Source organism: Triticum aestivum, chromosome 2D (genome assembly GCF_018294505.1).
Source record: "Triticum aestivum cultivar Chinese Spring chromosome 2D, IWGSC CS RefSeq v2.1, whole genome shotgun sequence".
Classification (NCBI taxonomy): domain Eukaryota; kingdom Viridiplantae; phylum Streptophyta; class Magnoliopsida; order Poales; family Poaceae; genus Triticum; species Triticum aestivum.
Genome location: NC_057799.1, coordinates 6713474 through 6740161, shown reverse-complemented (window position 1 = coordinate 6740161; position 26688 = coordinate 6713474). Strand labels below are relative to the sequence as shown.

General features: G+C 47.6%; 2 protein-coding genes across 2 annotated transcripts; both read right to left on the bottom strand.

The window, feature by feature from the left end:
* Positions 1 to 7550: 7550 nt before the first annotated feature.
* Positions 7551 to 11030, bottom strand: LOC123050987 (probable LRR receptor-like serine/threonine-protein kinase At3g47570). The gene is made up of 2 exons (XM_044473714.1): positions 8333 to 11030; positions 7551 to 8184 (listed from the first exon to the last, which is right to left on the bottom strand). Exons 1-2 carry the CDS (start codon positions 11013 to 11015, stop codon positions 7781 to 7783), a joined length of 3087 nt encoding a protein of 1028 aa, XP_044329649.1. The 5' UTR covers positions 11016 to 11030; the 3' UTR covers positions 7551 to 7780.
* A 12197-nt stretch (positions 11031 to 23227) lies between these two features.
* On the bottom strand, positions 23228 to 25483 carry LOC123048173 (9-cis-epoxycarotenoid dioxygenase NCED3, chloroplastic-like). The gene is made up of 2 exons (XM_044471325.1): positions 24402 to 25483; positions 23228 to 24271 (listed from the first exon to the last, which is right to left on the bottom strand). The coding sequence occupies exons 1-2, from the start codon at positions 25466 to 25468 to the stop codon at positions 23611 to 23613; spliced, it is 1728 nt and encodes a 575-aa protein (XP_044327260.1). The 5' UTR covers positions 25469 to 25483; the 3' UTR covers positions 23228 to 23610.
* Positions 25484 to 26688: the final 1205 nt, after the last annotated feature.

Sequence of the window (26688 nt, the reverse complement as noted above, 5' to 3'; positions counted from 1 at the left end):
TCAAATACGTGACTTTTTCAAACTAGCAAAAAGGCCGTGCGTTGCAACGGAAAAAATTCCTCTCATATCTCTAGCTGGGTCAGTTGGATAAACTGTGCGTGGCCGCTTCACAGGTTATGAGATCGTACCCTCCCGTCGGCAATTTTATTTTTTGCCAGCTCTTCGGACCTGGGCCTCAGTGCACCGCCAGGTGGGCTTTCTCCGTTGGGCCAAAACGGGTGGCAAGTAACGAAACCAAATAGCGTACGTGAAATTAATTGAAGCGGGACCAAATGAAGCGAGACGAAACCAAAAATATCACCTCCTTTTAATAATAGGTATAGATTTGTGAACTTTTCTAGATTGTTTTGGAAAGTCAACTGTCAGCCGATCAACAATCAATGGTTGATTCGTCAACCGTGGACTGACCGAACGAGGCAGGTTTTTTTATTTATCGAGCGAACCAGTTGTGGGCGACCACCGAGCGTTGCAAGTCAGCGAACATGGGCCAGCCCACGCTAGCAATCACGTGAGCGCTGGTTTGCTCGGCGGCGCTTAAAGCGCTGAAAAGGAGCTCCACAGATGGGAGCTCCTATACAGCGACTGCAGCCGTCCGTTCGTGCTCCGAGATCAACTAGTTAACGAGCGTTTTTTCGAGAGCCTTGTAACGATCCGCGCCACTTGGCACGTTCTCAGCCGTTCGCCAGGTGTCACGCTCTGGGCGTTCCCTTCGGCTTTTGTTTTTCTAATTTTACGCACGCGTTTTCAGATTTTAAACAGTTTTTTGCCGTTATTTTCGACGTTTTGGCTTTCCACCGGTCTTCCTTTTTATTTTCCTTTCGCGAGAGTCACGGTTTTGCTTCCGCGAGAGGCATGGTTTTGCTTTCGCGAAAATCCCAGCCGTGCCTCTCGGAAACGAAAAAAAAACTTGTTTTCTGTTTTTTCTTTCTTTCGCGGGAGTCAAGGTTTTGCTTCCGCGAGAGGCACGGGTGTGCTTTCACGAGATTCACGGCCGTACCTCTCGAAAACGAAAAAAAACGTGTTTTCTGTTTTTTTTTTCGCGAGAGTCACGGTTTGCTTCCGCGAGAGACACGGTTATGCTTAGGGAGAGTCATGGCCGTGCCTCTCGGAAACGAAAAAACGCATTTTCTGTTTTTTTTTCTTTCGCGAGAGTCACGGTTTGCTTCCGCGAGAGGCACGGTTGTGCTTTAGTGAGAGTCACGGCCGTGCCTCTCGGAAACGAAAAAAACGCGTTTTCTGTTTTTTTTTCTTTCACGAGAGTCACGGTTTTGCTTCTGCGAGAGGCGCGGTTGTGCTTTCACGACAGTCACGGCCGTGCCTCTCGGAAACGAAAAAAACGCGTTTTCCGTTTTTTTTCTTTCGCGAGAGTCACGGTTTTGCTTCTGCGAGAGTCACAGTTTTGCTTCTGCGAGAGGGACGGTTGTGCTTTCGTGAGAGTCACGGCCGTGCCTCTCGAAAACGAAAAAAATGTGTTTTATGTTTTTTTCCTTTCGCGAGAGTCACGGTTTTGCTTCCGCAAGAGGCACGGTTGTGCTTTCACGAGAGTCACGGCCGTGCCTCCTCAGAAACGGAAAAAAACACGTTCTCTTTTTTTCCTTCCACGAGAGTCACGGTTTTGCTTCCGCGCGAAACACGGTTGTGATTTCGTGAGAGGTACGGGCGTGCCTCTTTCGGAAAGGGAAAAAACCCGTGCTCCCAGTTCGGTTTTTTCGTCCGGTTTTTTTCGTGAAAAAAAGTTCATCAAAACCTATCAACATGGGATCTAGTTTTGAAGATCTCAACGTGAGGAATCCAATGGTACAAGTGGTTCGAGATTTGGACACACGGTTTGAGAGATAAAACGTTTTAAATAAACGGATCTACGAAAAAAGGGGAAACTCTCAGGTTGCGACAAGTGGCGCGCTGCGTGTGCACCACTTGTCGCAACCAGGGGAGTTGAAGTGATCTTTGCAACGAGTACTTCTCAACTAGTGATTTCGTCTTGCTCCTGGCGCGTGCAGCGTCCCGCACTGAGCCGGCCTAGGAAACGTGCAGAACAGTGAACGCAAAAACTGCACATTTAAAAAAAAACTTAAACATTTTTCTTGAAAAGACAAGCATTTTGAAAAAGTCTGCAGACAGTTTATGAAACATCTTTTTAGAAAATATGATTTTTTTTGTAATTTTCAAACAGTTTTCGGAAAAGTGATTTTTAGAAGAAAAAAGAACTCAAATAATTTTTCGAAAATTTTAATTCATTTTTGAAAAACACGAATATTTTTTAATTTTTCTAAATATTTGAACAATTTTAGGTAAATTTTGATCATTTTTTGATGGGAAAAAGATAAACAAAAGGAAAAACTAAATAAATCTACAAAGAAAAAAGAGAAGAAAAAAAGGAATGAAACGACCTGTCAGGAACCTTCTAGGAGGTTACCAAGACTGGAACCAAAAACTCGTCGGCCTAGCGTTAATGGGTCGGCGCATCTCTCGGTCGCTCGGCTGTGCAAACAATCAACGACTTGACTGCATAAGAACTATATTGTAGGGAATATTGTCAAGTTTGCTGCTAGCTCGGCTTCACCCATACACGTTCGTTCGATCGACTCTTAACTGCCTTCTCAGATAACCCCTGGTTAACTACCCCCACATTCCTATATGTACAAACATCACGGATGACCTTCCCCAATCTATATCTATACCTACTAATAAAAGAAATAGGTATTCTTATTCCGTCATATTATTTTATAGAAAACCCCCTGACGTTTTTTATATTAAACCTGCAGTACATATTAAATGTTTTTAAAAATACTCGTATCTTCTAAACCGTAACTCCAAATTTAACATGTTATATATGGAATTTGATTAAAAAATATATGGAATCTTAATATGATGTTATTTTACCTGTTAACCATTTAAAATATACTATCCAGGGTGCAATCTTAATAAACAGTGCATTATTCGTCTTTCTTTCATATCGGTACTGATCCGGATTGTGGATGGACATCTCACCAAAATCGGGATTGGAGACGAAATTGAAGATCACTTGCCCGTTTCTTTGTACATATTAAATCTACAAAGACATGTGGAATTTTGAACTTGCCCTTTTATAGGCAAAGACCATCTTTGTTTGGGTCGTAGCTACAAATACTCTAATTATAGATGTGTGGTATTCTTTTCTCCCGTTGCAACGCACGGGCCCTTTTGCTATGACAAACAATAATAATAATGTAAGGAACTATTCCCTACGTACCTGCAAAAACATGATTAAATGTGTATGCCAAAATGGAAAGCCCGAATTATGTGGCCCCAGGACAGGTATGTGGTCATTTAGTGTACCAATGGAGCCCCATTAAACCTCCCACATGATTAGAACGCTCAGACTTGGATGAAGATAACAAGAACTCAGGTCCTAAGTCGAATGTGAATCAAATCACCGATGCACAAAGCATGGCCTCCCACGGTTGCCTTTATTTATTTAACATAATGAACTTCATTGCTTAACAAAGAATGTACCAGAGCCAGGTTAACATGTGGGATACCTTGAAAGTAACAAGAAGTAAATATGGCACAACTTAAACACACTACTACATGTCGGAAGAGTATTGACCCCTCATCACTGACGAGGCCTTGACCACGCATCAGTTATGAGCCTTAACAATGACCGACCTCTTCTGAAGCGTCAGTGATAAGCCTCCCATGGTAGTTAACATAGGCCGGCTAGTGATGAGGTCTTCTCCCACATCCGTTTGCTTTGCACCGACAAAATTTTATCACAAGCACAATACTGCATGAATGTCTAGCAGTGGCGGGCGCAAAAAGCCTAGCAGTGGCGGGCATGACTCTCGGGGGGGGGGGGGGGGGGGCGCCACTGCTAAGACCTCATCAGTGGGGGGCGCGCTCCCACTAGTGATCATAAACGTACATGTGGCGGGCGTCCGATTGCGCCTGCCACAGTTATCTTATGGCATCCAAAAAAACACTACCAGGCAGCGTTTTTAGGCGGCGTTGCAACTTTTCTCAATTTAGCAATAATACCACTACCCTAAAATCATAAATAGCATACTTCAGATACACACATTAGTTCAATCGCACCGGGCCTGAAAGCAGCGGTACTCTCTCTCTCTCTCTCAGTTTGCACTGCGTTACGAGCTATACATCACGTTGCCACATCACTTCCACACTATTCTCTATGCAAATACAGTATAACTTCTTTAAGCCAATTATTGTTAGGTAGAGTTAGAATCAGCTGAAAACAATTCCTGTAATTAACTTATTACTATTATTAGCTGAAAACAATTCCTGTAATGAACTGTTAATAATAGTTTCAATGAGACAACTATTATTAGCAGCATTATCTCTGTAATGAACTTATTACTATTATAACAAGCTAAGCAACTGGCAACTATGACCTGATCCTAATGTTTGCTATGTTGGACCAGTTATTAAATTTAGTTTAGTTCCAACCCACTGTTTTGGTGATTTGTAGTGTCCTACAACTATTGTACCATTCTTTGGCAACCAACCATTCTGGGGAGAGCGGGTCCATGCTAGAGGGATAGGTCCTTTGCCAATACCGGTTGATCAATTCAATTTGCAGAAATTAGTTGATGCTATAAAATTCATGTTGGATCCAGAGGTAACTCTACAAATTCTTTGCGCTTGGGCAGATGTTACTTTTTCTTTTGCTTCATATGGGAAGCCCTCGCCCCCTTGCGTCGCCCCCGCGGGTGACCCGGGGGGAAACCCTAGCCGCTCCCTCTCGGCCTCCTCCGCTTCTCCCCATCCTCGCCGCCGTCCGCAGCGCCGCGGGGCGAAGCCTGGCCGGCAGGGTGGCGGCAGGGCTTCTCCTCACCCCTTCCATCTCGGCTGGCGCGGGGCAACAAGAACGGGAGGTGCGCCGGGTGAGCGTGGGTCCCGGCAGCACGACGGGCGAGTCACCTGTATAGTCGTGCGCAGCGCGGCGGCGGCGGCCTGCTTGTCGCGAGGTGGTGGCTGCGTTGGATACGACCGGTGGTCGTGGGTGCCACCGGATCCAGATCAGATCCATCTGGATCCTTTCTTTGGACTTCGTCGGCCGCCGCGGGGTGGTGGGGGTCGTCGCTTGCCAGATCAGATCGTTGGATTTGGCGTCTGGAGTTCTACGTTGGGTTCTTCTCGGTCCTCCTTCCTGGTGGGCTGAGCCCCATGGCTCTTTCATCTCTGCAGGTTTTGGTTCATGGCTAGTTGCCGGATCCGGAGCAGATGGAGGTTTGGTGGTATGGGATGGGACCGGAGGAAACTTTGCTCGGCTTGTTCAGCCCGGCATCGGCGACGTCACTCGACGCCGTTATCCTCCCTGGAGGCGAAGCTGAGGTCTGTCCTATCCACCCCCAGATCCCTCCCGAATGAAAGTCCAAAATCTAGTCTGGATTGAGCGGCTGCGGCGTCCTGCGCATCGTATCCTCCATGGAGGCGTCGTTTGGGGAGGACGTCATGTTTAGGGGAGAGATGCTGCCGGTGGTGGGCTCCACGTGGCTCCAGCAGTGGCGACGGTTGACGGTGTGACGTTGTATCTACCGCGTCGATGACGACGTGTTTTGGTGGCATGGTGCAGGTGGATATCTTCGACGAATGTGGCTGGATGGTCGAGCGCAGGGCGGGGGCACTATCTGGCGCCATAGTGGCGTCGACGGCAGGCTGCAAGGTTTGTGTCAGTCCCTGCTCTAGAGATGGATCAGTGGAAGACGGCGGTGGCGGGCTCGGTGAGTGCGCCAGACCGGTATGTAACCCAGTCCCAGTTTGTGGCTGGGATGGGGCAGCCAACATTAGATGTTAGGTCCTGGTGTGATGTCTGCTTGGTATTAGCGGACATTCGGCACCCCTACATCAAGGGGATAGGAGTAGCGACAGGTGTTGCTAAGATGGTGGCTCCAGGCTTACTGATGTACTACTTTGTAAAGTCTTTGCGAATAATTAATAAAGTGGCCGCATGCATCGCCCAGAAGATGCAGAGGCCGGTGTTCATCCTCCTTTTAAAAAAATTATCAGAAAAATAAATAACAATAATATAGGTAGGCTGCATGCAATGTTACAGATATGGTTATGAATTATGTTATGCTCATATACAAATTGCTAGATTGTCATCTTGATAATTAGAAGTTTAGAACCATACACCCATGATCCATCCACCATTTAAGACCTAGACCGTTTTTACATGAAGACTTCATTCGATTATACTTTGTTTTAGTGCTTCCTCTCTGAATGACCATTTACTTCGAGTTTTTGTCAAGATTCTGTCATCGTCGGCAACTTACCCGTGCATTTGTAGGTTGGTATCCAGCAGGGTTCCAAATACCAAGAACCGACTGGTTACTGCCCAAGAAACAGGAACCCGTCTGGTTCCATTCCCTTAAATTGGATCTTCAGAATGTTCAAATTCAGATCTTAAGTCCTCACATTGGACCGGCTTTGGGACTTATATATACACAAATCAATACTGAACTAGGTTTGTATGATCTCCTGTTAGTAAAAGTACAACATAAATAACTTCTTATGTGATTTCCGGTGAAAGAAAAAGGTGTGGAGCTTGCTAGGGCGATGGAATCTGAAGACGGCGTAACGGGTGCAGTTAGGGCATTTCTCAAACATTTGCCTTGTAAAACAGATGAAAATTCACCCCCGCCGACGCATGGCTTCTAGAGTTCCTAGGCCCAGTAAGTAAATGCTTGGGGTGCTCTTAGGTGCTGGTGAGATGCAGGTATATACCATTCCTCCCTACTGAAAGAAGAGTGTAAAAAAAGGCTCTTGGGTGACCGCTATGCCAAATGTGGAAGCCAATGTTAGAAATTGATGCACATGCGGCCAGGAATGCGTGATTTATCATTTTGCGTCTTTTCTTTTTGGTATGTGTTGTGTAAGAGTGCTTGTCTGGTGATTTGATACATCATTTTGGTGTGGTTGCAACCTTGGTCTGCAGCAACCGATGATCTCAAATGTATGACCAGTCAACCTAAGTATATGGAAAACTTGAGATTGCAGATTAGTTCAGCCAATCCTTTTGCAGTTTACGACATGGTTTTAATTTGAAACTGCCAGACATGTCATGGTTATACTTAGGTTTCAAGTTTTTCCTAGTTCTACTACAGGTCTTCATTTTGAGATAAATTTGACCTCATGCACAGGGGAAAGTAATTCTGTCACCCCAGTACTATTTGTTTTCAGTTCCCAAAAAAAGTGAACTAATTCATGGTTGTAAATTGGGCTATATGTTGTGAAATATTACTTGTACGAAAAAGACAACTCTATGGCTATTCATTTGTATCTCGAAAGTTTTTGTCTAGGTCACAAAATGATAAAAAATTTACAAGTTCGTAGCAGCGAGAGGTGAACTGGAAAATGAGCTTTACAATTCCAACTGTATTTACTATTTATTAAAAGGTCTTATATTAGTTTACAGAGGTAGTATTTGTTTACATGGGGATCTAACAGGTGCATACAATGTGTTTTTGTTAGTCTTCTAGTTTCTCCAGCAAAGCAAATATCAAAAATACCCCCAGTAGAACCCATCATTATAAGGCAAAGGGCGCTTTTTTAATACATGAGAAGAATCTCAGAAGACCTCGTCGAGAAATTGGGAGGTATGTAACCGAATTATTACAGTGAGCGAAACTTATTGGCTCATAGAAAAGGAAAAAAGATAGTCCCTCACTAGTGTAGTGTCAAAAATGCTCTTATATTATGGGACAGAGGGAGTAGCAACATATTGTCATGTTGTGGTCGAAGCAACGAGCTTCATCTTCATCGACCACCTTTGCCTTAATTATGTAAGGTCATTGCTTCCGTTGTCCATAGAGAAAAATGCCTCTTTTACTTCAGTTACTTCACCGTAGACATCATGCATCGCTGGGCGATCCTTCGGTGATTCCGCAGAGCATAATAAGCCAAGTTTAAGGAGACGGAGAGCACATATATCCTTCAGCGCAAATGTGTTGCATTCTTGCAAGTTTGGGATATGATCAGCACACTGATCTCCCGTCTCCGAAGCAAGGCTGGGTTGAAGAATGTCTTGGGTTCGTGAAAGTGATTCTTCTACATACTTGGGGAGTGTCAAGCCATCACTGAACTCTTCATTAGTGGGCCGTTTCCGTGTTAGCATTTCCAAAAGAACAATGCCATAGCTATAGATGTCTCCCTCAGTGGAGATTTCACTGCCCATACCATACTCTGCAACAATGTTTTGAAACCAAAAGTTATTCAGAGGAGCACAAATGAAACATGCTAGTATTAGTAAAAACAAACTAGCAATTGATACAGTTACTCATACTAGATTTTTTCAACCTTATTTCAGAATGTGTTCATAAAATGTACTCACCAGGAGGTATGTACCCAATAGACCCCCTTGGTCCAACTATGCTTGTTGTGCCGCTCTGCCCTCCAGATGAACAACCATGAATTAGCTTTGCCAAACCAAAGTCGCAGATACGTGCACTATCGTCATTGTCGAAAAGTATGTTGCTTGGTTTCAGATCGCAGTGAACAACCGGTGGGATGCACTGGTTATGTAGGTATTCAAGAGCACAAGCAATGTCAACTGATATGCATATCACTGCGCCTAAACTCAAGCCACCACACTGGTGGTTATGAAGTCGGTCTTCAAGGCTTCCGTTGGACATATATTCAAAGACTAGAGCCCTGAACTCATTTCCCACTGGGTCATAAGTTGAGCACGCAGTTATTACCTTCACGAGATTCCGGTGGCGGATGTGTTGCAATGCTTTGCACTCAGCAATGAAGCTATGCAATGCGCCATGCTGGTTGAGCTTGAAGACTTTAACAGCAACCGTACCATCTTCCACGTCGAACCAACCTTTGTAGACTATACCAAATTGCCCGGAACCGACTAGGTTGGCCGGAGAAAAAGTATTCGTTGCTTTGTTGACGTCACCATATGTTATCCTTTTCAGCTCCATGTGTGAATGGCCAATTCTCTCACTAGATGTATACCTCCTCTTCAACCAGAAACTGAACATCCCCAAGATAAAAGCAAGGGCAACAAGAGCTGAGAGAGCTATCATCATTGGAATGACAACCTTTTGCTTTTTTGTGGACGCCGAAGCAAAGCACATAGGCAACTCTTCTACGGCTACGTTTGCACAAAGGCGTGGGTTTCCTTGGACAAAAGTACCACTTTTGTTAGCAAACACTCCACCTGTGGGAACTGGCCCTTCCAAGTTGTTGAAGGACATATTCAGGTACTGTAACGAGGTGAAGGTCTCGAGGAACTCCGGGATTGTACCAGATAGATTGTTGTGGGAAAAATCTAACTGTTGGATGCCTTTGAGGCCTGATAGTGATTGTGGAATTCTTCCTTGCAGGAGGTTCCCTTCCAAGCGAAGTGATTCCAGCCGGACACACTCGCCAAGAGTGGACGGGATTCTACCCGTGAGATTATTGTGAGAGATGTTCAACGAACCAAGGTTTATCAAGTTACCCATCTCTTGTGGTATGGACATTGCGAGTTGGTTGTGTGATAAATCAAGTAGCCAACTCAATGAATTCAACCTGGCCAACATGTGTCCGCTTATGCTTCCACCAATGGTATTACAGGAAATGTTTAGGGCCAACAAATTCTTGCAGCTGCTTAAACTTTCAGGTAAGCTTCCACTCAATTGATTTTCTTGCAAATAAAGCTCTTCTAGTTGAATTAGGCTGCCAAGGGAAGGTGGTATTTCCCCGGTAAATTTGTTCTGTGAAAGGCTAAGTACAACCAGATTGCGTAGCTGACCAAGGGTATCAGGTATAGGCCCCATGAAAAGATTTCTATCAAGATAGAGCATGGAAAGATTAGACATGTTTCCAATCTCCAATGGGATGATGCCAGATATGTTGTTTGAACTTAGAGTTAGAGCGGTCAAGCTTTTTGGCAGATTCGTTATGGAATCTTCTGGTAAGGCCCCACGCAAGTTGTTTGTATCCACATTTAGATTTTCCAACTGCGTACAATTTGCCAAAGAGGAGAAGAATGTCCAGTCTCCAGCCTCTAGCTGATTTGAGTACAACATTACGTACTTCAAGTTTGGCATGGAGCTGAAGGAAGGGATCACCCCAGTAAGAGAGTTGTTGCCCAGATGGATATACGTCATGCTGGAGGCATTTTGTAGTGAGGCGGGGATGTCTCCCTCAAAATGATTGTCGGACATCATCAGTATTTCGATGTTAGGAAGTGTGTTACCCATGTCAGAAGGCAGTGTTCCTCCAAGATTATTGTTGGCCAGCCCAAGAAAGTACAACGCCGACGAATTGAAAATGGAGCGTGGCACTGTCCCTACTAGGTTGTTGTAGGAGAGATCAAGCATTTCTAGTCTTGAGAGTTTACCAAAATCAGGAATGAATCCTTGCAACTGGTTTTGTGCAAGCAAGAGTGTGGTAAGGGACGAGGAACTATTTGCCAGCGACTGTGGGATTTCTCCGCCAAGAAGATTGTTGGGGAGACTGACGGACTCTAGAGCTGGTGAGCTCCCGAGTCGCGACGGAATCTCACCAGAGAGTCGATTGTTTCCTAAGTCTAGAGAAGAAAGGTTGTGAAGCGTCCCGATGCTGAGCGGGATGGTGCCGCTTAGTGCGTTGAAGCTGAGGTTGAGGTACCGGAGTCCGGAGATCCGCCCAAGTTCCGGTGGGATATTACCGGAGAGGCTGTTGTTGGGCAAATGGATTCTTACCAAAGAAGTGAGGTTGGAGATGCAGGGTGGGATCTCACCGGCGAGGCCTTCCGCCTCCATGTCCAGGGCCACGACGAGGGGTGGTTGCCTTGGCCTGCTCCTTGTGCACGAGACGCCGTGCCAGGTGCAAAAATCTGGTGCGGTGGTGTGGTTCCATGTGGCCATGGCTGTGGAGGCACCGTGGAGGTGGAACTTGAGGCAGAGCAGAGCATCTCTGCTCGTATTGGTGCTGTAGTCTGCTAGTGTTGTCGACAACAGGAGGAGGATGGCTAACAGTATAACCAGAGGACTAGGAATATGCACTGATGATGCAGGGGCCATGTCGTTAGTATGCATTTTGTGGACAGCGGTGTGTTTTCAACTCTGCTTGGTACTCTGAGATACTTGAGTGTTGCTTTTATAGACTTAAGCTGCTGGGACTTGGAGTCCCCTATCCAACTATGCTGGTCAAAACTGGCTGCACCGTTAGTTGGTTGGGCAGGCCCGCCGTGCCCACCTCTCGCCACAAAATATGAGCTTGCCCATCCAAGCCAATGAGTTATGACTAGTGAATGAAAAATGGTGATCTGGTCACTGATTTACTGGCACTTTAACACAACTGGTTGATCTTTTTAGTTGCATCTAAATATTCATGGATGGGAAACCCTAGGATCTGGTCTTCCAGATCAGATGATGGCGGTACTACACGTTTGTGGAGCAGCGCTGGAAGACAGAGGCAGGTGGTGGAGCGGCTTCGTTTTGCACGGAGGTTCGGTGGAGCTGTCAAGTCATGCCTGGCCGACAGGTGCTACGCTGAGTCATGCCTGGTTGGCAGTTGGTACGCACGATAGATCTTCCAGAGCCTTCACATCTAGACGGACGAGCGCAGGGCGGTGGCGCTGTTGGGTGCCGTGGTGGCGTCGACGGATATCTAGACTGGTAAGGATGATGTGGATCTCTTCTGAAGATGGGTCAGTGGTCCGATGATGATGTCGGCTTCTAAAACGTGTGCATGTGGTGTGCGCTTCAGGTCTGCTGCACCGGCTATTGGTTTCGATACCGTTATGTGGATGGATAGGCGACGACACCGGTTTTAGATATGGGGAGTGAAAGCACTCCATATTATCAAGTTTGTAGGTGTGAGTGGCGGCTTCAGATGGATTGATGTATGTTCTTGGCGGACCTTTGTTGAATAATTAATAAGGATGACTCGTGCATGGCCTTGTAGAGTGCAAGGATCTTCACCATCGCGCCAGCACCCGGGTCTGCTCCTCCCATAACAGTTACTGTCCAAGGGGTGATGGGAGGCCAGTTTCTTTTTCTTACTTTGTACTAGTCAATGTGTACGTGCAATGCACGTTAATTTGGAAGTATATTAAGTGCATGCGGATATTAAGTAGGATATTATTTGCGTGTTATTATGTGATTAGCATTATATTTGGCATGAAATTAACTGCACGCTAAATGTGTTGAGCGCTCGACATTGAAACAGTCTACGTCGTTGGATTGACATGATTTGATGGCCGAGATTAATTGGATCTGCCCCTTTGGGTCTTTTTATATTGGTATAGATTATCGTCGCCGTTCGTTGTTTCTCCATCGATGTATACACATGGTTAAAGAAAATAAAGATAGCTGCGACGGTCGACAACGAGAATGCTCATCTCTTCGGCCTGCATCTTAGAGAGTGTTTGTTTCCAGGGACTTATTGGTTTAGGGACTTAAAAAGGTCTCTATAAGTCCCATCTAAACCAAACAGGAGGGACTTATAGGGACTTAAAGTGGGCACTTGGGACTTATGAAATAAGACTCTCAAGGAGGGACTTATAGGGACTTATAGTTGTAATATGGTCTTTTAGTCCATGTTAAGTCCCAGGAACCAAACAGGTAGGGACTTTTTGGGACTTGTGACTTATAAGTTGGGACTAAAAAAGTCATAGGACTTATGAACCAAACAGGGCCTTATTCTCTTCGCGAGAACTTCAGGATCGGAGATCTCCACAAACTGAGGCTTCACTAATTTCCAACTCAGTCACTCTTCTCCTCCCTAATTTTCTATCTCCATTGAATCCGTGACTTCTTGTTCCAGGCTTTTATTTTTCTATTAGTGGACCCACATGCCATCCTCTTTGTCCATTCACTTCACTTCACCAAGTTTTGGTTTACACCCGCAAGTCATTCCTTCTACAAGAAAACCACTAGCTGTCATTCCTTCTACAGAAGATTCGTCTACGCTTGCATGGAGGTCCCTATACGTTTTCACAGAAGTGCAGTCGTCGTGGTATCGAAAGCTGTCTCAGTCTCAGGCCGGGCTGATCGACGAGTCACGAGTCACGAGACTACATGGGCAACGTCTTCACCTCAAGAACGACCTTCAATTCACTGTCACGAAGAAATCAACTGACGTGCGCCGCCAGTTTGGACTTGGGAGGTCCTCCTCTAGCCTTCTGGACATCTTGCACCACTATCCACGTCTTAATTTTGCACCACAGTCGACCAGGAAACTGCCAACAGTGTCCCTGTGGAAAATGGTGACCACAAGCGCGTGGAAATGGTGCTCCACCACTGAACATTTCTTGCATTTTTTCTGATATATAAATGTAAGATTTTATCGACTTAAAATGAAGCATCAAACAAATACAAAGAATCATAAGCGACACCCACCACTGCATAGCTAAGATGCACACACAGACAAAAAAACACCCAGGCTGACACTAGTGAAAAGAACGACATATTGGCAATAGTAAAGTCATATGAAACTAATAATTAATGTGCCTCTGTCAAAGAAAGAGGTGGACCAATCTAAAGATTATGTTGTCATCCATGTTCGGTAAAAACTCCTCTGACCACCTTTTCCAACCGCATACACACTGCTTTGAACATCAATCGGTACTCTGTTAAATAAAATGTAAACCATGTATGAAGCCAATGTGTACAACGGCCTGCATAGGAGAAGAGATTTTTCCATTAAAAATAATACATTTGTACATAGCCAAAGCAACCATAATAAGATAGAAGCTCCCACCCTTATTAACATGCTAAACTTATTTGTGGCAACACTTATGGACGGATACAAATTGAACGTTGGTTGGATGAATGACCATGTAGAACGCACAAACCGACATTGAAAGAAGAGGTGTTTGATTGACACTTCTTGCTCGCTACCAACAGCCAAATCTTATAAGGAGTTCCTGCACTAGTATTAGGTGTTGTTATTCTGCTGGCTGATATTGAATGTTGCAGTTGACTTCGATAGGACCTTGGGAGGTTGCGATTTCTTTCTTCGGAAACACTAACGCCCACACGTGTGGGCGTTACCCAACTCGTCCACACGCCTGGATCGTAGTTCACTGTCTTTTGCACGAATCTTGACACGAAAAGATGGATTTGATGTGCCACGTAGGACGGGGCTGGTGTGTGGGCGTTGGAGAGTTTGCCCACACGCCCGCACCACGCTGTTTGCCAGCTGCACTGTGTGGGCGAACTACTTTTCTCCCACACAGCCACCACCTAGGTCATGCGCGTGTGGGCGAACTGCTTTTCGCCCACACGACGACTCCTACCTTGTGGATGGCAACTGCAGTTACGCGAACGTGGCACCTCGGTACACACACATGACGACTGTGATTAACAATACATGGCAACTATGATTGGACCACACGTGGCAACTAGGTAAACACACATGGCACCTACTGTTTTGACCATATGTGGCAAGTAGTTAATAACACACGGCAATTACGGTTTGATTACACGCGGCAACTACCATAAATTAGACATGGCAACTATAGTTAACCATAACAGATAGAGTTGCCATGCTTTTACAACTACACTTGCCATCCCGGATAACTACATCTGCCAACCAGGATGGCAACTAAATCGTCATCCCGCGGGGTACGTAACATAGCTGCGCCAGAACGTGTGGGCATTTTTGCTTCGTGCCACACGCACGGGATGGAGATGAGTAGTACTTGTTGGGCGTGTGGTCGAAGTAGCCGCGCCAACACGTGTGGGCAATTCTAATGTCCGCCCACACACAGCCCATGTGGGCTGCCTCCTGCTCACACCACACACGGTGTGTGGGCGCATGTCGAATATACCACACGTGTGACAGTTATCGTCGTCCTCTTTCTTTTGTGTATGTGTGTTGGTGTTGGCTATGTGCATTCTAGTTGTGTAAAGGTGGCATTTGAATCTTTATGATATGGGCATTATGAGTAGTTAAGAAAGGTTATTTATAAAAAAAGGCTGCTATTTTCCCTGCTATGCCCTCTTTTATCCATTCACTTGTACGCTTAATTCGTTTCTAACCCCGTCACATCCTCCGTCATGGTCAAGGTCTTCACCCCATAGATCGTTATCACAAAGGATCGAATGCGCCACTTGAGCTCGGGTGAATGGTTACTGCTCTAACCACGCGGTCGCGTGTCTAATGGAAGATAACAAAAAAAACAAGCACTACGCGGTAAGCTCCACGCGTAGGTCGATTTTGAACAGCCGCACACTTTACTTGACTTTTGAGTCGACGCTGAAGCGTACGTGGCAGCGCTTATTACTGGTAACGTCTATGGCCATTCTAAACTTCGGTACAAATCCTTTATATATAGACCAACAAGTAGCATGGTGAGGATACAACAGAAGAGACCGGCTAGCGCAGGAGCTTTCATTTTGCCATATCATGGCTTTGAGTAGGAGGTACCACATGGACATGGTTCTTCTACTTGTTGTACTAGAGATCATTCTGCTAATTGCGACCACGTCTGGAGGTGACAAAGGTACGCGTTCTGCCCTATTGCAGGTTTAGTCTGTGAAATGATTAAGATTTAATAAAGTCAAAATTAAGTTTTAATAAACCACAAAATTTTGCAAAAAATTAAATTTGATTTTATACTGAAGATATACCTAAAATAAAAAAAGTTGGCAACTGATGTGTCAAAAAGGAAAACAAAACTTAACGATACTTGCTACTACGAAGTTCCTTTTTTGCATTGAGGGAGATTGTTAAAGTGCTATTCAACATTTTTTTTTTGGGAAAAGAGGATCAACTCCGGCCTCTGCATCATTATCATGCACATAGTCATATTTTATTAAAGTTCAAGAGTATCAATCTTTAACATCAATGTACTATTCAAAAAATAAAGACAAAGCAACAATCGACACAAATAGAAAATATGCCTACAGACATAGCCTATTATTAGACCGCCATCCAAACGGGTTGTACGTATCGCGTGCTACCATCTTCCAATGCTTGCACCCAGAGGCCATAAGCTTGCACACTTCTACATGTTGCAGAAAAGACCACATATACATCCATCTTGCAGTATAGAAAATAACCTGCAAAAAACTATGAACTTTGACTTTGTTACAAATACAGTTGCTATGACAATTCCAAATAGTCCAAAGCAAAGCACAAACACTCACACGGATCTGTGCTTTAGTTTTGGCCTCAACACCCCTCAACCAGTTACCAAACATATTAGTAATACTAGTGACCGGGGACAAATTGCCCCCACAATTTGTAGTATCAGTTTACAAGTCAGCATACTAGTGTTATTCTCATTGGTTGGATAAATCATTGCCCCACAATTTTTGGTATCAATTTACAAGCCACAAATCGTTCTTGCAGGATTTTACGCTCGTACCAGGCCCTGGTGTCCCCCATGTGCTTGTTACATAAGACATTGTTCTTGTACATGTGGTCGTGGGTATCGCATGTAAAATGCATATCGACGTTTGGTTCGTGTTCGGCGTTGTCAAGAATGGGACGTATGGCGTTTTTGCCTTAGCAAGTAGAGGCGGAGGCATAGGATGACTTATATCTGGCCGTGCACCATGAGTACCGTAGGTCCAATCTTTATTGGTTGCAGTTGGCAATGATGGTGCATACATGGTGTTTCCCCGCCGAAGACATTCCTTGGACTTGTTCTGCCGGGTGAAAATTTAGGATTTAACATAAATAATGGTTGTTCCCTTCATGAAGGTGTTCATTTCGGAGAACCTTTCTGATCATAGCTCGAGTGTTACCACTGGTGATGTTGATGCTTGCTGTGCGCCATTGATCACTTGAACGTTACTTTTGGAGTCATTTTTATTTTCCTTTTTCTGTAATAATTTGGCATTTCTTGACTAGCTCTTGACATTACATTATTACAAAGGTCAGGTGTGTTTGCTATCGACTTGATATTAATATAGTTCCCTTTAGCAAAAAAAAAGCCCTGCAAATGAATAGTGTGACCCAGCCGTTCATCCCAAATGAGGGTTGAGTATCCCATCTTCTAAAAAATAGTGTTCCTACTGTTCAATAGTGTTCAATATATTATTACTATTATTATTATTATTATTATTATTATTATTATTATTATTATTATTATTATTATTATTATTATGCTACTTTTTCTATTCTAAAGTTCATAGTAGGTGCACTACAACCAGCTTACGCCACAATGTTTCTCTTCTGCTTCCTGTTTCCACGATCCTAGATGTCTCCCGTCCTTGCCCCGTCTCGGCTGTGACACTAACAGCTCACCGCCACCTTCCACCCCGTCTCCGTCTTCGTAGTGGTCGCTATGTAATCCAAGTGGCAGTCAAACTGAAACCCCAACACACCTAAAAAGAACACTCGATCCCTTCTACGTATCTACTGTGGTATGCGTGTGTCTCTACTCTCGTCTTTTGCCCATCAAAATTGACTTACAGATTAAAAAAAATCCAGGAAACATGGAAATAGCAAACGTGATAGAGCGCTGGAGGGTCATGGTGGTGTTGCACATCGCTCGGCTGGCTCCGCTTTCTGTTTGGGAAGCCTTGCTATTGTGCAGCGATGAGAGGGTGGTGTCGGTTGTTGGCCTAGCTAACGGTGGCAGCGTGTGCCTCTGATGGTGGCGGTGTGGATGTGTCGGAGCCTTGGGTGAATCCACCATCAAAGATGGTTCCTATGGGCGAAAGCTCGAGCTCCTGGTTTCTACCGGAGTGGGCGACAGTTGTGCCCTCGTCATTTCCTCCTTGGAGGTCAGGGTGGACGACACGGTCCGGTCCGGCGGTCCGGCTCGGTCCTGGCCCGCTAGTTTAAATGACCGGTCCGGTCCCTGCAAACAAGCCTGAGAAAATCGCGGTCCGGTCCGGTCTTTGACCGAGCCGACCGAGCGGACCGAAGGTGGCAGTCGGCGGTATGGCTGGGGCGTGGCGGGGGCATGCCGACGGCTTGCCAGGGGCGTGGCGGGGGCGTGGCAGGTGCGTGGCGAGGGCGTGGCGGCTCAGGCGTGGCGGGGGCGCAAGAAACCGCCGTCGTCTACGTCCGCCGCCACGCGGCCGTCGTTCGCGCGGCCACTCGACTCGATGGTCTCGGAAACTATGTCCATTAGACGAGCCACACTCGGGTCCGTCGTCCCCGCCAACGAAATCGACCTGGGAGGTCCTACATCGCCGCATCGGCCGTCGTCCCTTTTATCTCCGTTCACCGGCCGTCGTGCCAGATTCGTCACCGATGAGCTCCCTCCGGTGTTCTTCTTCGTCATGTAGCTCCCTTTGGTTCTTCTGAAGCTCCCAGACATCTTTTCAATGAGCTGCGCTTCCTCTAGCATTGCGTCCCCGATGAACAGCTCTCGCCGGAGCTCCAGAGCGCGCTCTGCCCATGTCTTGGCCGGTCCTGACGGTCCTCTTGGTCCGGCTCGTGGCCCGCCATTGCCGGTCCGGTCCCTGCAAACAGGCCCGAGACACTGCTCGGTCCGGTCCGGTCCGGACCGCCGGCGTTCGGTCCAAACGCCGGCTCGGACCGTGTCCACCCTGACTTGGAGGCATCGTCTATGGAGGTCATGTCCTAGCCCGAGGAGCTTCTGCTGCGCAAAGTTGTCCTGTCGGCGCATGTTCACTACCAATGACCCGGTTGGTTTGCAACCTCGGGGTTGGTGTGGAAGTCGGAGCAGCTGCTCTGGATGTCGACATTGTTGAAGGGTGTTGGATTTGACCGCTTGGGTGGAAGAGTTATCAACTAGACTGGTGCACGACCTCGGGGCCGATGTGGAGGTCGAAGCGGCGGCTCCATATACCAGTCTTCAAGGGGCAGTGTTGACTCCGGTCGCTTGGGTGGTTGAGTCGTCGTCAGGTCTAGTGCGCCTCAGGGCCAATGTAGAAGTCGGAACGACGACTCCAAATGTCAGTCTTGAGTGGAGGATGTCTACTCATGTTGCTTGGGTGACATAGTCGTTGGCTGGCCTAGGGCGCGGTGTTTTTTTTCTTGAGGGAAACATCTAATTTATTTAAGCAAAGTTAGGGATCTCATCCGCTAGAACACTAAGGATACAATCCGGCGGCGCCATCCGCCATTCAACACACACCTCATCCCCTACAGCTAGCTTAGCCAGGATGTGGGCAGCTTTGTTCGCTGACCTCCGCCTCCAAGTGACCTTGCAACCTTGCCAGCCCTGCATCATCCTCTTGATGTCTTCAACAATTGGTCCTGCCACGGAGATGTTCCTGTTGGCTCCATTGATCATGCTCACCGCTTCCCTGCAATCCAGCTCGACCTGTATCCGCTGAACTCCGAGCTCTCTCCCGAACAGAAGCGCCTGTCGACAAGCCTTCAGCTCCACTAGTTCGGGCTTGTAGGTATGCGGGAAGAACTGGGCCACCGCCCCACGGAAAGCACCCCCATGGTGTAACCACACCCCCTCCCCCATTGCCGGTTACTTTGGAGATCGCCCCATCCACATTGGTCTTCATCCAGTCGGTCTCTGGTGGCTGCCACACTTCCGGCACCGGTTTGATGTTGTCTCTGGCCTTCTTCTTCACCACTTCGTTCCACTCGTCCATGAACGAGGACACAGATACAGCAACATCATGCGCTGCCTTGATGCGAACTCCCTCCCTCGTATCATTCCGAGCTAGCCATAAGCCGTAGCCACCCTGCATCAACATTTCCCTCTCCTCGTCCTTGGCGTCTCCCATCCAGCTCCGGAGCCATCGACCAACAGCATGATTGGTGGTTATCCCGCCCGGCGGGTACGCAGGTGCAACACCTCTCCTCTCAGCCAGCTCCTGCCAGAACAGCTTCGAGTGATAGCAGTTCCAAAACCGGTGAAGCAGTGTCTCCTCTCTTCCACAAACCGAACAGAAGATTCCTGGCTTAATCCTTCTCCGGTGCAGTTCGGATCCAGTGGCCAAACCATTTGACATGAGCCTCCATGTGTGGACCTTACTTTTATTAGGCACGTGAGAGTTCCACATGGCCAGCCAGTTTCTATGAGTCTCCACCGACGACGACGACCCCGGCCGTCCGGACGTCGCCCTTCTCACGTTCATGGCCAAGTGATACGCAGACCGAACAGTAAACTCGCCGTCTTTAGTGTAGTTCCATGCCAAGATATCCTCCACACCATTCCCTCCCACCGGTATTTGTCTAATATCAGAAACATCTTCAGGTGTAAACATAGCATCAACTTTTGCTTCGTCCCACATGCTCCCCTACTCATTCAACAGGTCAGCCACCCTCGTAATGCCTTGCATGAAAGTTTGTCCCAGTGGACGTAGACAACCCTTCCCGGGGATCCAATTGTCATGGTGGCTGAGGACTTTGGACCCGTTCCCAATCCTCCAAACCACTCCCTCCCTCAAGAGATCCCCACCGTGTAGGATACTGTGAAACGTAAACGAGCCATTTGAGGGACAAGTAGCGTTCATGATAGAAGAATCTTTGAAATATCTCGCACCAAGCACTCTGGCACACAGAGAATCTGGAACTTGCATGATCCGTCAAGCTTGCTTCCCCAGGAGAGCCTGATTGAAAGCTTCAAAGTTTCTGAAACCCATGCCTCCCTCTCGTTTTGGTAAGCACATTTTATCCCAAGCTACCCAGTGCACCTTATTTTCACCAAGAGCTGAACCCCACCAGAAGTTGGATGAGATGGATGTCAGGTTCCGGCACATTTTCTTTGAGAGTTTGAAAAAACTCATGGTGAATGTCGGTGTCGCTTGCAGCCCGGACTTGGCCAGAACTTCCTTAGCTGCTTTAGATAGCCCTTTCCACTTCCAGCCAACCACCTTGCCCTTGGAGCTCTCTTTAACATACTTAAAAGTCCCATCCTTAGATCTGCCCACCGCTGTCGGTAGACCCAAATATTTTTCGCTAAGTGCTTTGGACTTGATTCCGATAATGCCTTTCAGAGTTGCCTTATTTTCCTCTTGGCAACCTTTCCCAAAGAAGATAGATGATTTCTGAAAATTCACCCTCTGCCCAGACGCACCTTCATACACAAGCAGAATACTTCTGAGGGCCTCCATGTTGCTTTGGGTCCCTTCCAAGAACACTATGTTGTCATCAGCAAACAAAAGATGGGTCACCTGGGGCCCAGTGCCTCCAAAAGACACACCACTGATTCGCTTGTCTTGCTGAGCTTTCTTCAAAAGGGCATAGAACCCTTCAACACAGAACAGAAACAAATACGGGGACAACAGGTCACCTTGCTTAAGCCCCCTGGAAGGAAGAAACATCTCTGAAAAACCACTGTTAAGCTTTACCGAAAATTTGGCTGTCCGGACACATCCCATAATCATATCAATCCACCCTTGGACAAACCCAAACCGTCGCAAGACTTTCTCCAGGAAGGACCACTCAACTCGGTCATACGCTTTCATCATGTCTAACTTCCCAGCACAAAGAGGTTTCTTCCTTTTCCGTTGCCTAATTGCATGCACACACATATGCAACCAACACATTATCTGTAAGCAACCGCCCATGAACAAATGCACTGGGGCGCGGTGTTGGGGTGGGTGTGTGTGTGTGTGTGCGTGCGCGCGCGCGTGCGTGCGTGTGTGTGTGTGCCCGCGCGTTGCTGAGTTTCGTATGTTTGAGCGGTTGTTGGTGTAAATTTGTATCAGATCCGTCGGTTCCTATACCGGCGGATACTAATCATAGGGCGACACACATAGATGATTAGATTGGAAGCACATGAGACGAGGATTTACCCGGAAGATGAGGTAATGCCATACTCCTGCATGTCTATACAGTATTGGTTGTGTCTTACATGAGAGATGCGTTTGTTGGCTACCGACTCGAGAGCCCCCTAGCTCCTTTTATACACGTCGTCGAGAGGTAGGGTTATATGGGTCTGAGTCGGTATACATGGCTTATAGCCCAAGTAAAATACATATTTTGAAGCACAAGTAGATGTCACCTATAGTCAGCGGACTTCCGATCTATTGGTGTACCTCCGGTAGATTACCGTTAGCGGCGGTTTTGGATAGGTTGTTGTCTTTCTTGGCGCCTAGTATGGTCGCGTGGGCGACAGAGGTGTAGACTTGACTGGTGTGCGTCCTTGAGGCTGGTGTAGACGTCAGAGGGGCTCCATCGGAATCCATCGTTGCGTTGTAGGATGTCGTCACTGTTCACTAATGTATGTGTCGCTAATGTATCGGTTTTGGACCAAAGTTGCTTATTCAATTATCATTTTTTTCCTTAATGAGCAAGCTCCTGCCTATTGTAATATTGCGGGGGCAACTAGTATAGGATCAGCACCTACAGTGCGATCATGCGATCCCATTACCTGGGCCATTGGATGGAAATCCTATGGCACAGATCGATTAAGGTGGACAGATGCTAGACATTTTCGCAAGCACCCTCCACGTAACAAATATTGTAGGCTGAGCTCCCTCCCGCGTTGCCCCACGTTTGACATTTTCATTGGATTTCGATGAAACCTCTCTCTGGCACCATCGTCTCCCTGATGTGCGCCGCCGACCTCGCCGAATCAACCGCACCTATGCCTCATAGGGCCAGACCTGATATACTTCAGCTTTACTACGGCTAGATCTGCCAACTCCAAGATGCGACACCTCCGTCTCCGGCGACGTCGGGGTCCGCAGCCACCATCTCGTGCTCCTCCGCCGCAAGCAGCGCCACGTCTTCTTCCAATTCACCGTCTAGTCCCCGACACTTGCCTCCATGGATGCAGCGGCCCAAACACCTTCGGCGTCTGATCCGTCTGCCGCCCCGTTGGTGCTCCTCTGCATGTTCATCTCATTCCACATCAAGCCCCCTCCGTTCTTCAATTTTGAGAACAAGAATCTTCTTTGTCTGTATATGTTATACAGTGAAAATTTCTTGTTTGTAGATACGCATGTGCTCCTGAATTTTTGGGCAACTAATCTTCTTTTTTTGTGGGGAACTAATCTTCTTTTTGGTGATGAATTGGCACCGTGAAATCTTCTTTTCTGTACATTTTGTTTGGAACTGTGTAGAGAGAACTGTTTTCATTATGTTTTTGTACCAATTTTCAAGTTTTGCAACCAAGAATGTTTCCATCAAAAGAGTACACGCGTATTTTAAATATCCTCAGTTTTTTTATTGTTCCTTTTGCTTCAGTACAGCCTGAACAACAAAAGGAAAAAAAAAGACATGATGGTTTTGTAGATTCATATTTTACTTGCAAAAAAAATATTTTACTTGTAATTTACTTTCTGTAGATATATTATTTTTCTAAAGTATGCACAATATTCTGTAGAAACTTACTTGGTCTATCAATTTCAAACAACGTCAAGTGAGTATCGCTAAGAGTACTAAAATGTCAAAGTATAAGGGCTCCAATGCAAGAGAAACCATCAATCCCACCTATGCTCGATCTGTACCATGAGATATGCATCCAATGGTCTTGCTGACCAGATCGCATGATCGCACTTGAGGTGCTGATCCTATACTAGTTGCCCCCCATTGCATAGGCTAAGAAGTTCAGATTTGATTTCTTAATGAAAAATCAAGCTAATAATTCAAGAACACAAATTGGGATTGACTAGTTGTGAGTTGACTGAGAATATTTTTTAGGTTACTCGATTCGTTTTAAGCCCCCGAATGCGAAATGAATGGCTTGATCGCTTTCTTAGATTTTACCCACCGGCTGCTTCCTTCATGCGGAAATATGATTTTTAGGCGACTTACCAGTAGCTAAGCAGAATGAAATTATGCTAGCTAGGAGATAAAAGTCCTCTGAGTGGCGAGCTGGTCTCTAGTGAGGAACGCGCCATGGAAGCCGTAGGGCACGCGGCACGGCAGCGCCACCGTTGTCACCGCCTCCATGGTGACCGCGTCTAGCACGGCCAGCTCTGACGTGCTCGCCGCCTCATCGTGCACCATCACCACCACGTGCCCCTCGTCCTCCCTCTCATCATCGTCAGCCGCCGGCACGAACGACGCTTCGCCGCCGAACCGCCCGGTGCCGTACTGATGCACCGCGACAGCCTCACCGGTCGCCAGGTCCACCTTGGCCACGCCCCGGCACCGCGGCCACGGCTCCGCGATGGCGAGGTACGCGTACCGCGTCCGCCGCCCCAGCAGGGTCCGGTTCACAGTGCCGGCCTCCAGGCTCAGCCCCGAGGCAAGCTCACGCCGCCGCGACATCCCCGTCCGGAGGTCCAGCCGGATCTCGGTCAGGGTGGCGCGCAAGTTCGCCGTGGCATCGGCGGCGGCTTCCGAGAAGAGCGCGTCAGGCGGCGTCATGCAGGAGCAAATGATGACGACGGTGTCCGGCCCGTCGCCGGCGTGGTCGGTCTCCTCCCATGCATTCCAGACGTGGAAGCAGAAGCAGTCCGGCACGTCAAACCACCGCATCCGGGAATCGTCCGAGTCATACCTACATACAGAGCAAACAAACCATCGATAGACACGTGTGAAAATTTGGGTGACACGTGGACAAGGGGAACATCAAATTTTGACACGTGTCGACATGCATGGCTGTTGGCTCTGCATGCAGCTGTACGTACCGCGGGAGTAGGCCGAAGCGGGAGACCTTCCCGGCGTCGTGCACGAGCGGCGAGCCGCCACGTAGCATCCGGCCCATGTCGAACACCACCTGCTGGTCGGGGATCACGGTGAAGGTCTCGGTGACGGCAAAGTCGTGCACCATCGTCGGCTGCCGGAGTGCCACCTCCACATCGCGGGACTTCTCGCCGGTGGCCGGGTCCACGTGGAAGTACCGCAGGTACGGCCTCCTCACGGGGTCGTAGCTCAGCGCGAAGAGTTCCCCGGTGACGGGGTCGACCTTCGGGTGCGCGATCATTGGGGAGCGCAGCTGCCCGGCGAAGTCCAACCGGCCTACGGTGCTCAGGTCACCGCCGCTGCCGACGTGCACGTGATACGGCAGGTCGTCCTCAGATAGCGCGAGGAGACGGTCACCAAAGTAGACGAGCCCGGCGTTTGCAGCGCCGGCGCCGTTTCTGACATCAACGACGCCGGCAGCCGCGCGGAGGCCGAAGAGAGCGAGCCGGGCGAGGCCCGCGCCGCCGTGAAGCTCGCCGATGGCCTTTGGGAACGCACACCGGCCCAGCGCCTCCTCCTGCGCGAGCCGGCTGGTGCGCGTGAACCGACGCGTGTAAGATGCCCCCGACGGCGCCAAAGACGAAGATGACGGCAGCGACACCACGTGGAGCATCCCGTCGCCGTCGAAGAGGTGGTGCCCTGCCGTCGGCGGGAGTAGTGGGTTCGCGCCGTTACGTACGTACACGCCGCCGAGCAGAGCGGGCGGGATCTCGCCGGTGACACCCAGGTTCCGCAGCGGGGACGGCATCTCCTGCACGGGCGCGAAGTTGCCGGCGAGCTGCACAGCCGGGTCGACGCAGCTGGGTAGTTGCCTCCTCGCCTCGAGCGGGACGATCACGCGGTCCTCAAGCAGGTTCAGAGCCGTGGCAAAAAGGCCCTTTAAGGTGGTGGTGTTTAAGATTGACGACGGCTTGAGTGGTTGAAAGGGGAGCTGGAGAGCGTTCATGGTGGATGACGGTGGCGGTGGAAGTGTCGCCGGCGCCGGCGAGCGGAGATGAGGGCAATGCGCCATGGGTTTATGGGAAGATATGGGAGCTATGTATTGTTGCAGCCCTACCGCTGAGTAGTCCATGTCCATTATAAAGCGCTGCACCATGCATGCATGCAGGAGATGATGCTCTCGAGCTGACACGTGGCATATGTTGGATGCAACTTTGTGATGGTGGATGCCTGAAGGGAATCTCAGCTACTTCCTCCCATCCACATACCGTAAAGAGTAATGCTACATCTACGTGAAAGTTGTGACGGGATTAACATTGCAGGCAACATGAACAGTGAAGACTAGTGATACGGGAAGGAAGGAGCCCACCCGCGTGAAAATCAGAGAGAGAGAGCGAATTGTTAAGAAGCTTACGTAGAGATCTTTCGTAGTTGCCCGTAGGTCTAGGATTATCGGATCATAAAACTGTGACGATAATCCTATGCTTGTGACTGTGAAGGTTTTACCAACGTGTTACGTAACCTTTCTAACTAAATGTTCTCCCCTCCTTCCCCTGAATTTCAGTGGGTGGGCCCCTTCATCACTCCACTTTCAATCATAACCCTTTAAATCAGCAAGCCCGTAAAACATCTACGTAACTTTTACTATGTCGGCATCTCCAAAGCGAACCTTCAAACCGCCGCATCCATCCAAACCGACATGTCCGGACACAGTTTGTCATCCAACATGGTACCTCATCGGTTCACCGATGCGTCCAGGCGTATGTTTTCCCACAAATTAGAACCAAAACTGGGAGAGCTTTGCGGAAATCCAGACATCCACGATATGAATGAATAACCACCATGTATCCTCTCTTCATCCAGGCTGCTACTATTTTTATTTTATTTTATTTTATTTTCTATTTGACGAAAGCCACTAACACGGCAGAAGGGTGTGCTGCTAATTAATATGGCATTTGATTAGGATTTGGCGAAAGCTATGGTAGCTAGCTTTACGATTTGGCGGAAGGTGTGCATATCACTAGCTATTTAGTAACTGGATGGTGGAAGCTAACTTATTTATAGGGCTGGAATTCGAGCCGAGTCGAGACAGCTCGATTCGACTCGCTAAAACTCGTTTTGTTAACGAGCTAGCTCGACTCGACTCGTTACTATAACGAGTTCAAATTCAAGATTGGCTCGACTCGTATAACTCGCGAGCTGACTTGTTTAGCTTGTTAAGCTCGTTAAATATATGCCCGTAAAACCTAAATTATGATAAAAATCAGTATGTATATATATTAAACATATACA

Bases quoted from the DNA above. Each gene is read 5' to 3' on its own strand.
- LOC123050987 (XM_044473714.1), bottom strand. From the start codon at position 11,015: ATGCATACTAACGACATGGCCCCTGCATCATCAGTGCATATTCCTAGT. The intron at 8,185-8,332 runs GTGAGTACATTT...ACATTGTTGCAG, and splicing joins TATTGGGTACATACCTCCTG to AGTATGGTATGGGCAGTGAA.
- LOC123048173 (XM_044471325.1), bottom strand. From the start codon at position 25,468: ATGGCGCATTGCCCTCATCTCCGCTCGCCGGCGCCGGCGACACTTCCA. The intron at 24,272-24,401 runs GTACGTACAGCT...CTCTGTATGTAG, and splicing joins CGCTTCGGCCTACTCCCGCG to GTATGACTCGGACGATTCCC.